The sequence below is a fragment of the Exserohilum turcica genome (genome assembly GCF_000359705.1).
Source record: "Exserohilum turcica Et28A unplaced genomic scaffold SETTUscaffold_16, whole genome shotgun sequence".
Lineage (NCBI taxonomy): Eukaryota > Fungi > Ascomycota > Dothideomycetes > Pleosporales > Pleosporaceae > Exserohilum > Exserohilum turcicum.
Window position 1 is genome coordinate 582,506 of NW_007359981.1, and position 12,635 is coordinate 595,140.

General features: G+C 53.5%; 7 protein-coding genes across 7 annotated transcripts; 5 read left to right on the top strand and 2 right to left on the bottom strand.

Moving 5' to 3' along the window:
• Positions 1–949: 949 nt before the first annotated feature.
• Positions 950–1,420, top strand: SETTUDRAFT_38881 (carbohydrate esterase family 1 protein; the record flags this gene model as incomplete). The annotated part of the gene is made up of 1 exon (XM_008025912.1): positions 950–1,420. One exon carries the CDS (start codon positions 950–952, stop codon positions 1,418–1,420), a length of 471 nt encoding a protein of 156 aa, XP_008024103.1.
• Positions 1,421–4,924: 3,504 nt separating this feature from the next.
• On the top strand, positions 4,925–5,304 carry SETTUDRAFT_184152 (uncharacterized protein; the record flags this gene model as incomplete). The annotated part of the gene is made up of 2 exons (XM_008026066.1): positions 4,925–4,955; positions 5,009–5,304. The coding sequence occupies 2 exons, from the start codon at positions 4,925–4,927 to the stop codon at positions 5,302–5,304; spliced, it is 327 nt and encodes a 108-aa protein (XP_008024257.1).
• A 148-nt stretch (positions 5,305–5,452) lies between these two features.
• On the bottom strand, positions 5,453–6,481 carry SETTUDRAFT_27664 (uncharacterized protein; the record flags this gene model as incomplete). The annotated part of the gene is made up of 2 exons (XM_008025870.1): positions 5,453–6,176; positions 6,453–6,481. The coding sequence occupies 2 exons, from the start codon at positions 6,479–6,481 to the stop codon at positions 5,453–5,455; spliced, it is 753 nt and encodes a 250-aa protein (XP_008024061.1).
• A 262-nt stretch (positions 6,482–6,743) lies between these two features.
• On the top strand, positions 6,744–7,967 carry SETTUDRAFT_168619 (uncharacterized protein). Its single transcript, XM_008026067.1, has one exon. The coding sequence runs from the start codon at positions 7,167–7,169 to the stop codon at positions 7,782–7,784; it is 618 nt and encodes a 205-aa protein (XP_008024258.1). The 5' UTR covers positions 6,744–7,166; the 3' UTR covers positions 7,785–7,967.
• A 653-nt stretch (positions 7,968–8,620) lies between these two features.
• On the top strand, positions 8,621–10,286 carry SETTUDRAFT_149711 (uncharacterized protein; the record flags this gene model as incomplete). Its single annotated transcript, XM_008026068.1, has 1 exon — positions 8,621–10,286. The coding sequence occupies one exon, from the start codon at positions 8,621–8,623 to the stop codon at positions 10,205–10,207; it is 1,587 nt and encodes a 528-aa protein (XP_008024259.1). The 3' UTR covers positions 10,208–10,286.
• Positions 10,287–10,546: 260 nt separating this feature from the next.
• SETTUDRAFT_38886 (uncharacterized protein) lies at positions 10,547–11,105 on the top strand (the record flags this gene model as incomplete). Its single annotated transcript, XM_008025913.1, has 2 exons — positions 10,547–10,736; positions 10,834–11,105. The coding sequence occupies 2 exons, from the start codon at positions 10,547–10,549 to the stop codon at positions 11,103–11,105; spliced, it is 462 nt and encodes a 153-aa protein (XP_008024104.1).
• A 449-nt stretch (positions 11,106–11,554) lies between these two features.
• SETTUDRAFT_27668 (uncharacterized protein) lies at positions 11,555–11,998 on the bottom strand (the record flags this gene model as incomplete). The annotated part of the gene is made up of 1 exon (XM_008025871.1): positions 11,555–11,998. One exon carries the CDS (start codon positions 11,996–11,998, stop codon positions 11,555–11,557), a length of 444 nt encoding a protein of 147 aa, XP_008024062.1.
• Between the last annotated feature and the right edge of the window lie 637 nt (positions 11,999–12,635).

The following is a 12,635-nucleotide window of genomic DNA, read 5'->3' on the forward strand; positions in this document are numbered from 1 at the left end:
AGTCTTACATAGCCTCGAGCTCACTAGACTCTAATGGAACAATAATAATAATAATACGCCCACGGCGATCAGCAAACGAGAAAAAACGGCTTTGACATGGATCTCTGTGGGGTTCTTCCTTGCGTGATTGGGGGGACTGCGGGGAAAACTTGTCGGATTACTTGGCTAAAATATACGTACTTTACTTCACTCACATACATAGAACACACAGACGTACCTACTTAAACTTTCGGATGCTTACAGCTTCTCCCCTCCACCCCTCCCTTGCACCTGAACAACCGTCACCCTCATCGCCACCAGTCTCCAGACATATTCTGATCGCCCGGATCCACGGTACACATGTGATTGGGCCGTGACCACGCTCAGAATGGGCGGACGGACACTTGCACAAGTCACACTTGAGCGCTGCTTTAGGAACCAGTCAGGTACGTAGTAGTTTATTGGCTTTGTGCCTGCCTGTCCGCACGCACGCGAGAGAAGAGCAGGGAAAGCGGAGAGCAGAGCAAGTCTTTTTTTTTTGCTCGCACTCGTGTCGGTCCGTAAGTAACAACGACGACGACGACGTCACATCACCTCATCTTTATATGTACGTACTACACAGCGTGGCATCCGCCTGGCATGTCAGCAAAGCCGCGGGTAAGCTCGATTTTCTGTTTTCCCGGCGACTCAGAAAGGTTGGGTGGGTTGTGCACATGCTCACACCGGTGTATCCGATGGATGGGGCTTTGGCTGGACGTACGGATATAAAAAGGAGGGTGCGGAGCAGCGGGGATAGAGGGATTGCTTAATCTTTTTTTTTGTTGTTTTTCTCCTTCGTGGTTGTGTGTGGAGTGTAGATGGTAACGACAGGAATCACAAGGACAACGACAACGACACATACGCATACGCATACATACATACATACATACGTACATACATAGCACTTTATACCGTACACGTACGCACCAAAATGCACAAGCTCCTCCTCACCGCATGCACGCTGCTCCTGTGCGCCACACGCGGCTCAGCCCAAGCCTGCGCGGCACCCAACAGCAGCGTCGCGCTGTCGAGCACCGCATCCGCGATCCTGAATTCCAGCTCGCCCCCGCAGCTCTACCTCACATCCGGCGGGCGCAACCGGAGCTACTACATCCAGCTGCCCACGGGCTACACGCCCAACCAGGCGTATCCGCTTGTGCTGGGGTTCCACGGCTCGCAGAGCATCGGGCTGTATTTCCCGCTCGACACAAAGATGGATGATGCGCGGTACTCGAATAACAAGATCATGGTGTATCCGGATGGCGTAGGCGGCAGCTGGGCGGGGCCATCGTACCATAATGGGACGAGCGTAGATGAGGATATCCAGTTTGTGGCTGATGTGATTGCAAATGTCAAGGCGCAGTTTTGCGTGGATGCGGAGAGGGTGTTTGGTGTGGGGTAAGTATTCTTGTAGGAACAGCGCACTGCCTTTGTAGTCACACGCCAGTGTGCCGATGAAGCCTCTGCCGTTGGACATGCTGTTTTCGCGTTAGTATACGTGCATTAACACATGTCATAACGTGGTTCACAAGTGAGTCGCTAACCCAAGCGAGTCGCTAACGCCCCACCAGCCCATTAACTTTATCACTATAACGCGTGATGTCTTAACAACGCAACCGTCTATTAATATATTCTAAATCTAATCTTTAACTTGCTCTTTTTGACGTCTAGTCGCAACGTGTTTAGAGTGTAAACTGTGCTGCTACTATCTACAACGTCCCACAAAGAACTCAATCTGATCAACGCGCTAGAAAGCGCCCTCGACGCGACTGCGAGCCAAAATCAAAGCGTCTAGATAAGCTAGAAGAGGAGGCTATACTTGAGCGTATTCTTGAAGAGTCTGCGCGAGGATTTGCGCCTACAAAGCTTGACGTTCGAGTAATGGCTGATAAACTATTGGAGGAGCGTGGTGGCAACCCTGTTGGCAAGAACTGGGTTGACAACTTCGTTAAGCGGACTCCTGAGCTCCGTACGCGCTGGAGCCGTCCCTATGATTACCAGCGAGCCGCCTGCGAGGATCCAGTGGCTATCCAGCGCTGGTTCGACTTAGTCCAGGCGACAAGGCAGAAGTGGGGTATTGTGGACGACGATATCTACAACTTTGACAAGACTAGCTTTATGATGGGCAAGATTTTATCACAGTTAGTTATCACAGCATTAGAAGGATATGGGAAAAAGAAGCGGATACAGCCAGGCAACCGTGAGTAGGTTACTGTGATCCAAGGCGTGGGCGCGTCGGGTCGCTGAATACCACCCTTTGTTGTCTTTGCGGGCAAGGTGCTTATCAACGTCTGGTTTAAGGATTTGCCTGCCAACTGGGTTCTTGAAGTCAGTCCCAATAGCTGGACGAATAATCAGCTTGGTCTTGCCTGGTTAGAGCACTTTGATACCCATACAAAGAGCTCTACTGTGGGTGGGTATCGACTGCTCATTATCGATGGCCATGAGAGCCACTGCTCTGTCGATTTCCAAGATCTTTGCAAGGAGAAGAATATTGTGCTTCTCTGCATGCCTGCGCACTCGTCTCACCTGTTGCAGCCCCTTAACGTCGCCTGCTTCTCGCCGTTGAAGCGCAAGTATGGCGACGCTATTTCAGGCTTGGCACGCAACCGCACCCACTATATCAGCAAAGAGACCTTCCTACCAGCCTTTAAGACTGCTTTTGAGCAGTCTATCACGAAGGAGAATATCCAAGCTGGCTTTAGAGGCGCTAGTCTAGTCCCACACGACCCACTGGCTGTGCTATCTAAGCTTGATGTGGTGGTGCAGACACCTGTACAATCACCGCAACAGGTAGCCGCCTGGCAGGCGCAGACACCACGCAACGCGCGCGAAGTTGAGTCTCAAATTGGTCTTATTCAAGAGAGCGTGAGAAAACGCCGTGGGTCTTCTGCCAATTCACTTACTAAGCAGATCGCGTAGCTGAGTAAGGGGGCCTAGCAAATGGCACATAAAATGACGCTTATGATGGAGGAAATGGGTACGCTTCGAGCGGCTCTTGACGAGTTAAATAAGCGTAAAAGCCGCAAGCGGCGATACGTACGAACAGAAGAGACTCTTACTGTAGGCGAAGTACAAGAAGTATTAGCTGAACAGGCGGGTAGCAGTCGTGGTGATGGTGAGAGTGCGTCGAAGAGGGTGCGAGGAGAGCGGCGGTGCGGGCGTTGCAAGCAGACTGGACACAACGCTCGTACCTGCGTAGTTGAGATAGATATTGCAAGTGATAGTAGCAATTCTAACAATTAATTTAGTGTATCGCAATAGTTTATTGACTGTGATAAAAAACTGTGATAACGTGTTGATGTAGATGTAGTGGTGGGGCGTTAGCGACTCGCTTGGGTTAGCGACTCACTTGTGAACCACGTTATGTCTAGAAAAAAAATAATCCTGTATCCCGACAAACAACCTTGTCCACTGACAAGAAAAGAAAAGAAAAACAAAAATAAAACTAGAATCTGAAGATGAAGAAGGGCGCTAGCCGCGCACTCCGGGTCCTTCTACACAGACCTCAACGGGCCTTAGAACGGCTGTCTGCCGTCGAAGATCATACCCATTTTGGAGATCCACGGCGTGGCGGACAAGGTGGTGCCGTATGCGGGGGGCCAGGGCGAGGGCGGGATGCTGCCACCAATTGCAGCGTGGGTCGACTGGTGGACGCAGCGCAACAATTGCACGGCGGCGATACAGCAGGTTACGTATAATGGAGTCGTGCGCCATGTGTCGTGGACATGTGGCGGGCAAGACGGTATTGTCCAGCACTATGAGGTGGAATCTTTGGGTATGTGCGGCGACATCTTGTTACCCTTTGCATTCTCTCTTATCTTTTTTTCCTCATGGCGAAGAACACATAACTAACGTACTACGTGTAGGACACTGCTGGGCCGATACATCCATCAATTACTCGCAGCTCACGGTGCCTCAAGGGCCGTCCGTCATTCGAGCCAGTGAGATTGTGATCAACTTCTTCGACTCCATGTAAGGCGTGTCCTAGAAAATGGCAGTCTTAGTAGAAGAAAGTATAGCCGGGTAAATAGGAAAAAAGGAATAAAGGGACAGAGAGCCTGAGGTGTTAGAAATAAGGGAGGGAAGAGGGACAAGTTAATCCATTAATGCCGACTTAATCGCCAGGTGCCTGCAATAAAACCAGCACCACTCACCCCACCATATTCTTAAAAAAGAACGTAATGATACACGAATGCCATGGCGTTTTACAAGCAACGATCAGAGCCAAAACATCACCGCGTCATCTGCATGTTCGGAGTGCAGCCTCGTGCCTGACACCAGTCACCTGGCGCTGACAGGCTGAAATGCATTTCGAGACAGAAGTTCCGAAGCGCTTCTTCACTGTCCGCCCCACAACCGACACGCGTCTGATTGGTAAGACAGCAACAAAGAAGCAGGCTGTCAGGAGGGGCAACAAGTGGGCTTGTTCTACTTAGGGCAGACAATGGCATTGTGATGCGACAGGTGACAGCGCGGTGCTTGGAGGCCGGTGTGGGGCAGCCTCAGGATGGCTGCTTGTTACTCGCCCCTTTGCTATGGCATATAGCGGTAGATCACGCAGCCGTAGCCTCAGGATGTCGCGCATCGAACCCGCTCCGTGTCGCGTACGGTGTCGGTGGCTGTTGCTGGCGAACGACTACGTAGTCGCGCGTGATATGGGCAACGGGCCTTGCGGGTGTGCCGGAGTCTTGAAGGAGGATAAAAGGCGAGAAGAACCGCCTTGCATTGAATCCATCATCCAGCTTCAATAACTTCAACGCCTAATCTTTCTTTCTTCACGCCGTCTGTGACAGCATTCCAATCCGACCTGGTGTCATTCACTCAACCTTTCTTCTTCTTCTTCTGTTCATATCCATATTCTTAAGGCTTCCTAGAAGACCAAGCATCCAATACCATATTCAAAATGCGTTCCACCGTCGCCACCATCTTTGCCCGTAGGTTTGCCAGCAATCCAAGTAGCTGTATCATCACACTAACATCTGTCCAGTTGCCGCCATGACCATGGCTCAGGTCACGCCCAACAACGCGGGCGCAAAGAACGTTGGCACAGGCAACGGCCAGCAGTTCATCACGGGCGGATGTACCTCCAACGCCGATTGCAGCTCCGCGTGCTGCGCCAAGGTCGCTTCGAGCGGCAAGGGAGTGTGCAGTGCTGAGGTTGCCAGCAACCAGAACGGAAAGACTGGCTGTGGCTTTGTCGACCCCAATGCGCAAGCCACAATCGCAGCGGCCAAGGCCCAGGTTGCCAAGCAGGGATTCAAGCGATCTGCCCGCGAGGAGTAGATGTAGAGGAGCAGAGATCGAGATTGCCTTTAGCACGATGCAAAAGCTCGCGTAACGACTTGAAAGTCGCAATCGAATCGAATCCATGTACCAATAATGACTCGTGCTGTCTCTGATACATGCCATCTGTAACGTGTAGTGTCGGGTTTCAGGTCATGTATCCACTTCCCGCGCCGAATGCCGCCCACAGTCGAGTGACCCAGAGGGCGAGTATCAGTTCTCTGCATGTCTGGTCTAGGTGATCTCGCAGTTCAATTGTCGGCATCTTGCCTCCGTAGCCCATCTTCATGACTTCGGTCGCCACGACGTTGCCCTCCGAGTCCTTCCACACGCTAGGCTCCATTTCGTTCTTGCGCTGCTTAATTGCCTTGGTGAAGCCGCCGACCTTGCCGCACGTCATGATCTCGTTTGGTCGGCTGCCCTGGGTGGGTAGGTGGGCAACGTGCCAGCGGCGCAGACCAAAGCGCATCTGGAGGACGCCGGGCAGCGTGTTGGCGGCTTTTCCTTGGATGTAGTACTCATTCACGACAAACGGCGGGTCGTGAGCTTCATAGAGAAGGCCGCGGTCGGTGAAGGCAACGCTGGGGGCGCCGGCCTGGAGCAGCGTGACTTCTTCGGCGCGCAGGCGGCGGATGCGCAGCTTGTTGATGCAGGCATCGAGCAGCGACGAGAGCTGGTAGGCGGGGGCGTTGGGGGTGTGGATGAAAGTCCCGAAGATGGCAAAGGTCGTGGCCTTTTCGTCCACGACGGCATATGCGGGCGGGAGTTCTGGCGGCGGAGAGGGGGGAACAACGGCGGGGGCGGGGGCTGGGGCTGGGGCGGCCGGGGGTGGAGGGGCTATCACGGCCTCGTCGTACGAGGGAATGGGCGGGCTGGCGATGGTGGACGGAGCCATGGTTCACTTGTTAAGACGGGGTAGTCGATAGAAGTCCGTCAGTCTGGCATGCGATCAAGTCCGTCAGTCTTGGGGCCAAGCATGTTTGTGGTGAAGTGACGCGGCCGGGTGGCGGTCCCGCGTGGCGCTCTGGCTTCTATGACGCACCCCCTCCTCTTGCTTACTCCTCAACACCACCTCCACCTCCACCTCTACACCTACTATCAGCCGCCCTCGACGCAACATGCGAGCAACTTGCATCTGCCCCCATCACATCTCTCGTGCATTGGCAGAGCACTGCATGGCGCAACGCATCCCTGCAATCGCCTGAGGAGCAACGCAAATGGAAGAGTCGGATGCACAAGATGAGGCCTCAGGCGACTTCAAAACTTGACAGACAGACAAATTATCTCGGCACATGGACTCCCACATCTTGGTACCAAAAAAAGCCACATGGTTACGGTATCGCTGGGCCAAGGCACCTCCAGGCCCCTTGGTGCTGACTTGGCGTATTAAAGACACATGTGGCTCGCATGCACGACCAACACGCCCAACAAGGCCTTCCAGCAGCCTGAGCGACGCTGGTCCGTCGAGATGCCTGTATTATATGTGCACCGCGACCGCCATTCGTTGGGAGTGTTTACAACAAGTGTTTGGCTGCACGGTGGCTCTCTCTAGTATTCTGGGCGTCTGAGTGGGCCAAGGTGCACGAAACTTGGAGCGCATCACAAAACGCCTCCATTGTTGGGATTCCAACATCCAGGTCTACACCAAGCCTTGGGGCTAAGGCATCAAAATCCGCCACATGACAATTCTCTTAGGCACGAGTATAAAGACACCAAGGTGACGACGCTTTGTTCAGCAGGAGTAATTCGCTGTTGATCAGTCTCTTCGCATACATTCTTTTTTTCCGTTCAGCTCCACACGCTCTTTTGACAAGGCCTCTTCTACGACTTTGAAATACTTTAATTTCGACTCAATATCCATAATGTATACCCTCGCCCTCTCCACCATCGCAGGCCTAGCCCTCAGCGCCGCCGCCGCGCCACTGACCGTCGGCAGCGGCAACGGCCAGATCCAACTTCAGGTCTCCATCGACCTCGGCGCCCAGGGCGAAGTTGGCGTGAATGCCCTTGATGCAAACCAGCTCTTTGCCTTTACTTCGATGCATCTCGTTCATGCCGTGCCTGAACAAGTCGTCAACGGCACCGAGCCCACGGGCGGACTCGCTGGCTCCGCAGGCACCTTCAACTTTGGCATCAACAGCGCAGAAAACATGATTTGCTACAACATTACTCTACACAACTTCCAGGGCGAATTTGAATCTCCGGCCACAACAGCAACCCACATCCACGAAGCGGCGCGTGGTGCCAGCGGACCACCTCGAATTTCCTTTCCCAACCCAGAGCCCGTCAACGGCGACTTGGCTGTTCGCAACAGTGTAGGTTGTCTGAAGGGGCCCTTTACCACGGGCGTCATGGTTGACGGCAAGGATTCGGGCGAGGGCTTCCACGTTCAGATGATTGAGGCAAATCCTGCTGCCTTTATGGCTGATGCGCATTCCAGTTTGGCGCTGCCTGGTGCTTGCAGGGGTCAGCTGGCTTGATTGCATGCAAGAAAATCGCTGGCAATGATTGTGGAATCGAAGCGTGGGCGCGGTAGCAGCATGATACCCGGTGCAACAGTTGGGGTGTTATGTCTGCGACTTTTGGAATCTTCAGCATCTCATTTACAATTTAATTTGGTCTGGTTTACCTCATAGCATTTGATTTTGTCAGTCTGTAATGCATTACATTTCTAACCTAATATTTGCATTCTTGAGTTACTCAGCATCAACACATGATCTCGCCACACTCTTGTGCTCGTACAGTAATGATATATGAGTGGACTAGTGGGGACTGGCGATCAGCAGTGGCAGTGGAACCGGCGAAAAATGCATAGAGCCCGAAGCTGTTCTGGCTTACTACTATTAACAGCACGCTCTGAGCTCTTTCAGCACCGCATGTCCTTGGCCAACGCGAGAATATACGAAAAACGATTTTATCCTTAAGCTTACTGTCCACCTGCCCGATACGGTGACGCCGTTCAGGACCATTGACGTTACTATCACTGCGATCAGGGTTGTATCCAACCACCACACTAACCGCATGTCGCCTAGCGCTGATGACCCACCAGTCGAAACCTGCGGGCAAATGCTACCCAGACTTTTTTCATTTGCCTCTGCAGCGCCCAATCTGCAGCCAGCGAAATGGCGTGCTCTGTGCCATGGACACTGGATCCTGTTACAAGCGCCACGCTGGCTGACTCGCGACCGAACCGTGGCTGCTCCACAACCCGGTCAAGCCTCGCCATGAAAAGCTTCCATGCGATACCTCTGAGCTTCGTCGCTCCCAGTCACTACCACCACCATCGTTTCGGAGCTGCTGCTCCAAATCAACCACCATGGCGGCCGTGGACCCCGAAAAAGCTCACCACAATGTCGCTGCGGCGCCCGACTCGTTGACCGACTCGCCTTCCCACATTGTCAACGAAGACCGCCTGCGTCGCTCGCTCTCAGCACGCCAGGTGCAGATGATAGCTATTGGAGGTACCATTGGAACCGGTCTCTTTCTTGGTACTGGCAAGGCCCTCGCAACGGGAGGTCCTGCATCGCTGCTCATCTGCTACTCGATCGTTGGCTTCATCGTCTTCTGCACCATGCTGTCGCTGGGCGAAATGGCAGCGTTTGTGCCGGTTGCTGGATCCTTTTGCACCTTTGCGGGACGCTACGTCGACGACTCGTTTGGCTTTGCGCTGACGTGGAATTACTGGTTCAACGACGCTGTCAGCACGGCAGCCGACTTGGTTGCCCTGCAGCTGCTAATCCGGTACTGGAGCGACAGTGTGCCGTGGTATGCGCTTGGTATCGCTGTATGGGTACTTATTGTGCTGGCCAACATTATCAACGTCAAGGCTTACGGCGAACTGGAATACTGGCTGAGTCTGCTCAAGGTGGTGACCATCATCATCTTCATCATACTAAGCATTGCCGTCAACGCCGGTGCAAACACGCATTATGGGTACATTGGCGGCAAGTTCTGGACGATTGGCGACGCTCCGTTTGTAGGGGGCATAGGCGGCTTTGCCTCTGTCTTCGTAACTGCATCTTTTGCCTTTGGCGGCACAGAATCCATTGCCATTACCGCAGGCGAAACACGAGACCCCGCTCGCACGCTCCCCCGCGTCGTCAAAAACGTCTTCTGGCGCATCCTCCTCTTCTACATCCTCACCGCCATCATGATCGGCTTCAACATCCCCTACAACTATCCAGGCCTCAGCACAAAGTCCAGCCGCACATCCCCCTTCACCATCGCCTTCCAGATGGCCGGCTCCAAAGCCGCAGGTTCCTTCGTCAACGCCGTCATCCTCACCAGCGTCATCTCGGCAGGAAACCACGCGCTATACGCTGGCTCTCGCCTCCTCTTCACCCTCGGCGCAAACGGCCACGCCCCCAAGGTCTTTACAAAACTCACCCGCTACCAGGTCCCCTGGGTCGCCGTTGCCACCACCAGCCTCGTCTCCATCGTGCTCTTCTCGCTCTCCTTCGCCGGCTCCGGCCAAGTCTGGACATGGCTGCAAAACATCGTCGGTGTCTCCAACCAGCTCAGCTGGATCTGCATCGGCATCGCCTCACTCCGTTTCCGCGCAGGCCTCAAAGCCCAGAACAAAGAACACCTTCTCCCCTTCCGCAACTGGATGTATCCATGGGGTCCCGCCATCTGCATCGTCCTCAACTCCTTCATCGTGCTCGTCCAGGGCTGGACCGCCTTTAGCCCGCGCTTCTCCGCCATCGATTTCGTCAGCTTCTACCTCGAGCTCCCCGTATTTTTCGCCATGATCCTCGCCTGGAAACTGCTCAAGAAGACTAAATTCGTGCGTGCCGCCGATATGGATCTCGTGACTGATGTGTATACAAAGGACGACATGGAACCTGAGTCTGAGGGCTGGAAGACTAGGGGCATGAGAATTGCAACGTGGTTCTGTTTCTAGATTTTTAATATCACACTTGTTGTGGTGTAGACTTTTCAAAAATCGCTTACAACCACAGTTTGATTGTTTTTTGGACATGGAAATATATTCTTTTACCACTATGCTGAGACAAAACGCCACTTATCCCCTTGAACATGCATTCAACACTTTCGAAAAGAAAGAAAAAAAAACAAAGAAACAAAGAAACAAAGAAATTACAGACGAGACAAGACCAGACGCACAAATCCCACTACTAGTATCATTACTATTACCATTCCGCGTACCACGTATATACTATATATATGATGTAGCACCAGACAAGGCATGCATACCTACCACCTTACCACCTTACCACCCTACATGCCAGGCTACCCCACCTGCCCATGTACGCTAGTGCAAAGCGCATACGACCCGACCCGTAGCGCGGAGCAAGGCGGACCCTCACAACAGCCTGAGAGGAAGAGCGGAGGCAATGGCTGGAAATACGCTGCAGCGGGAGCAGCAGGTCTTGCAGGCGGAGCCCTGCTCATGCACGAAAGCGACAAGATTGGTAAGTCTCCATCATCATCATCATCATCATCACGACCACCTACAACACACATAATTAACTTTGCGCCCGTAAAACAAATACTAACCCCCACGTGCAGAAGAGGGCTTTGACCACGCCAAAGAAAACGTCGAAAACTTCCCCGAAAACGCCGCACAATGGACGGGCGAGAAGGTCCAAGCCGTTGAAGATTTCCCCGAAGACGCAGCTGAGTGGACCGGCGAGAAGGTCCAGGCCGTCGAGGATATTCCCGACCGAATCGAGAACAAGTGGGATGGCATGGTTGGCGGCGTCGAGCAGTGGGGCGATAATATGCAGGAGGCGTATGATTATGGTAAGGAGGAGAGGAGGTATGAAGATGATGATTATTAAGCCTGCCACCGCCACTGCGGCTGCTGCTGTTGCTGCTTGAAATGAAATGAAATGAAGTGAATAACTTGGGCTTTTGCTTAATGGTTGATGTATATCCCCCTTGTTCTTTTTTGTTTGTAAAAGTAATATGATGATTGTGTGGAATATGGAATAAGAATCTTCTTTTTTTTTCCTTGATGAGCATACACAGTGATTTTCAGGCATATCTTTGTTCGTGAAATTCCCCAGCTAGCCAAACCCAGCCCAGCCCAGCCCAGCATACATACATAACATACACACAACACCCATAACATATATACAAACAAACAACAAGATACCCCCCCCCCCATAAGTGCAGTAGTCCCACACTCACATACCCTACCACCTACCAGCGTAAGAATTCCCCCTGCACTCCCCGAATATACTAGGTCTAAGAAAATGTATTCGGTATCCACTCTCCGCGAGCAATTCTATTGGACAGCCGACAGCCTATGCTGGTAGGCACCCTGGTTGCTGTAGCCGCCTTGGCCATAGCCATATCCGCCCTGTGGTGGCGGGGCACCGTAGCTGCCCTGTTGCTGGGCGAAGCCGGGGCCAGGGTAGTTGGGTGTGCGCTCGCCCGTCTGCTGGTTCACAAAGATCCAGCGGTTCTCAGCGCCATTCCACTCGGCGTGCCATGGAGGCGAGACTGGCGGGGGCTGGGGAGACGACTGTGGTGGGGGGTATCCGGAGTAGTTGTTTTGCTGCGGCGGGTAGCCGCCTTGTTGGGGATAGCCACCCTGCTGTGGCGGATAACCGCCCTGCTGAGGATAGCCACCTTGTTGTGGGGGGTATCCGCCTTGCTGCTGCTGCTGTTGCTGGCCGCCCGAGCTGCCGCCCTTGAATTCCGATATTAGTTCACTGAGGAAACCCATTGTGAAGAGTGTGTGTGTTTGTTTGTGGTAGATGAGAGAGAACAGGGAGAAGGGATGAGGAGAAAGGCGGGATGTTTGAGAGGACAAGTATGAGTAGACGAGCGGCATTTATTGCATCCAGTCCGGCCTCGGAACAGGCCATGGGTCTAGCACCCGCAGCCTAGTGTCTCCCGGATGGTTAGCGATGCGTAGCAAGCGCGTACAGCCGCAGCTTGAAACGTGGCGTAATCTCGGTGAGGCGGTGTCCGGGGCATGGGGAATCTGGACCGAGTAGCCATGCGATACGCGGGCGGTCCGAGTGGAACTCTATATCCAATGCCAAGTGACTCAACCGTCTCCGCATGTCTACACACGGGCGCGAGGCTTTGCAACATGGCAATCCGTTGTTGCTGGGTGAAGTTGGGGGTGGAAAGGCGTGTCGTGAGTGTCCGGGTCGTCCGGCAGGCTGCAGTCAAGCTTTTTCCAAGCTTTTCTTGGCAGAGCGGAAGATCCCTTTGGCCGTCGGGCCCCACACGGGCGACGAGATTGAGGCGCAGCTCAGGGGCTGGTGGCCATGCTGTTCTCCTGCTGCGCCACGCCCTCAGCTGCCGTCGCCGTGCCGTGTGCGCGTGTACACACCATAGAGCATCGTCGTTTT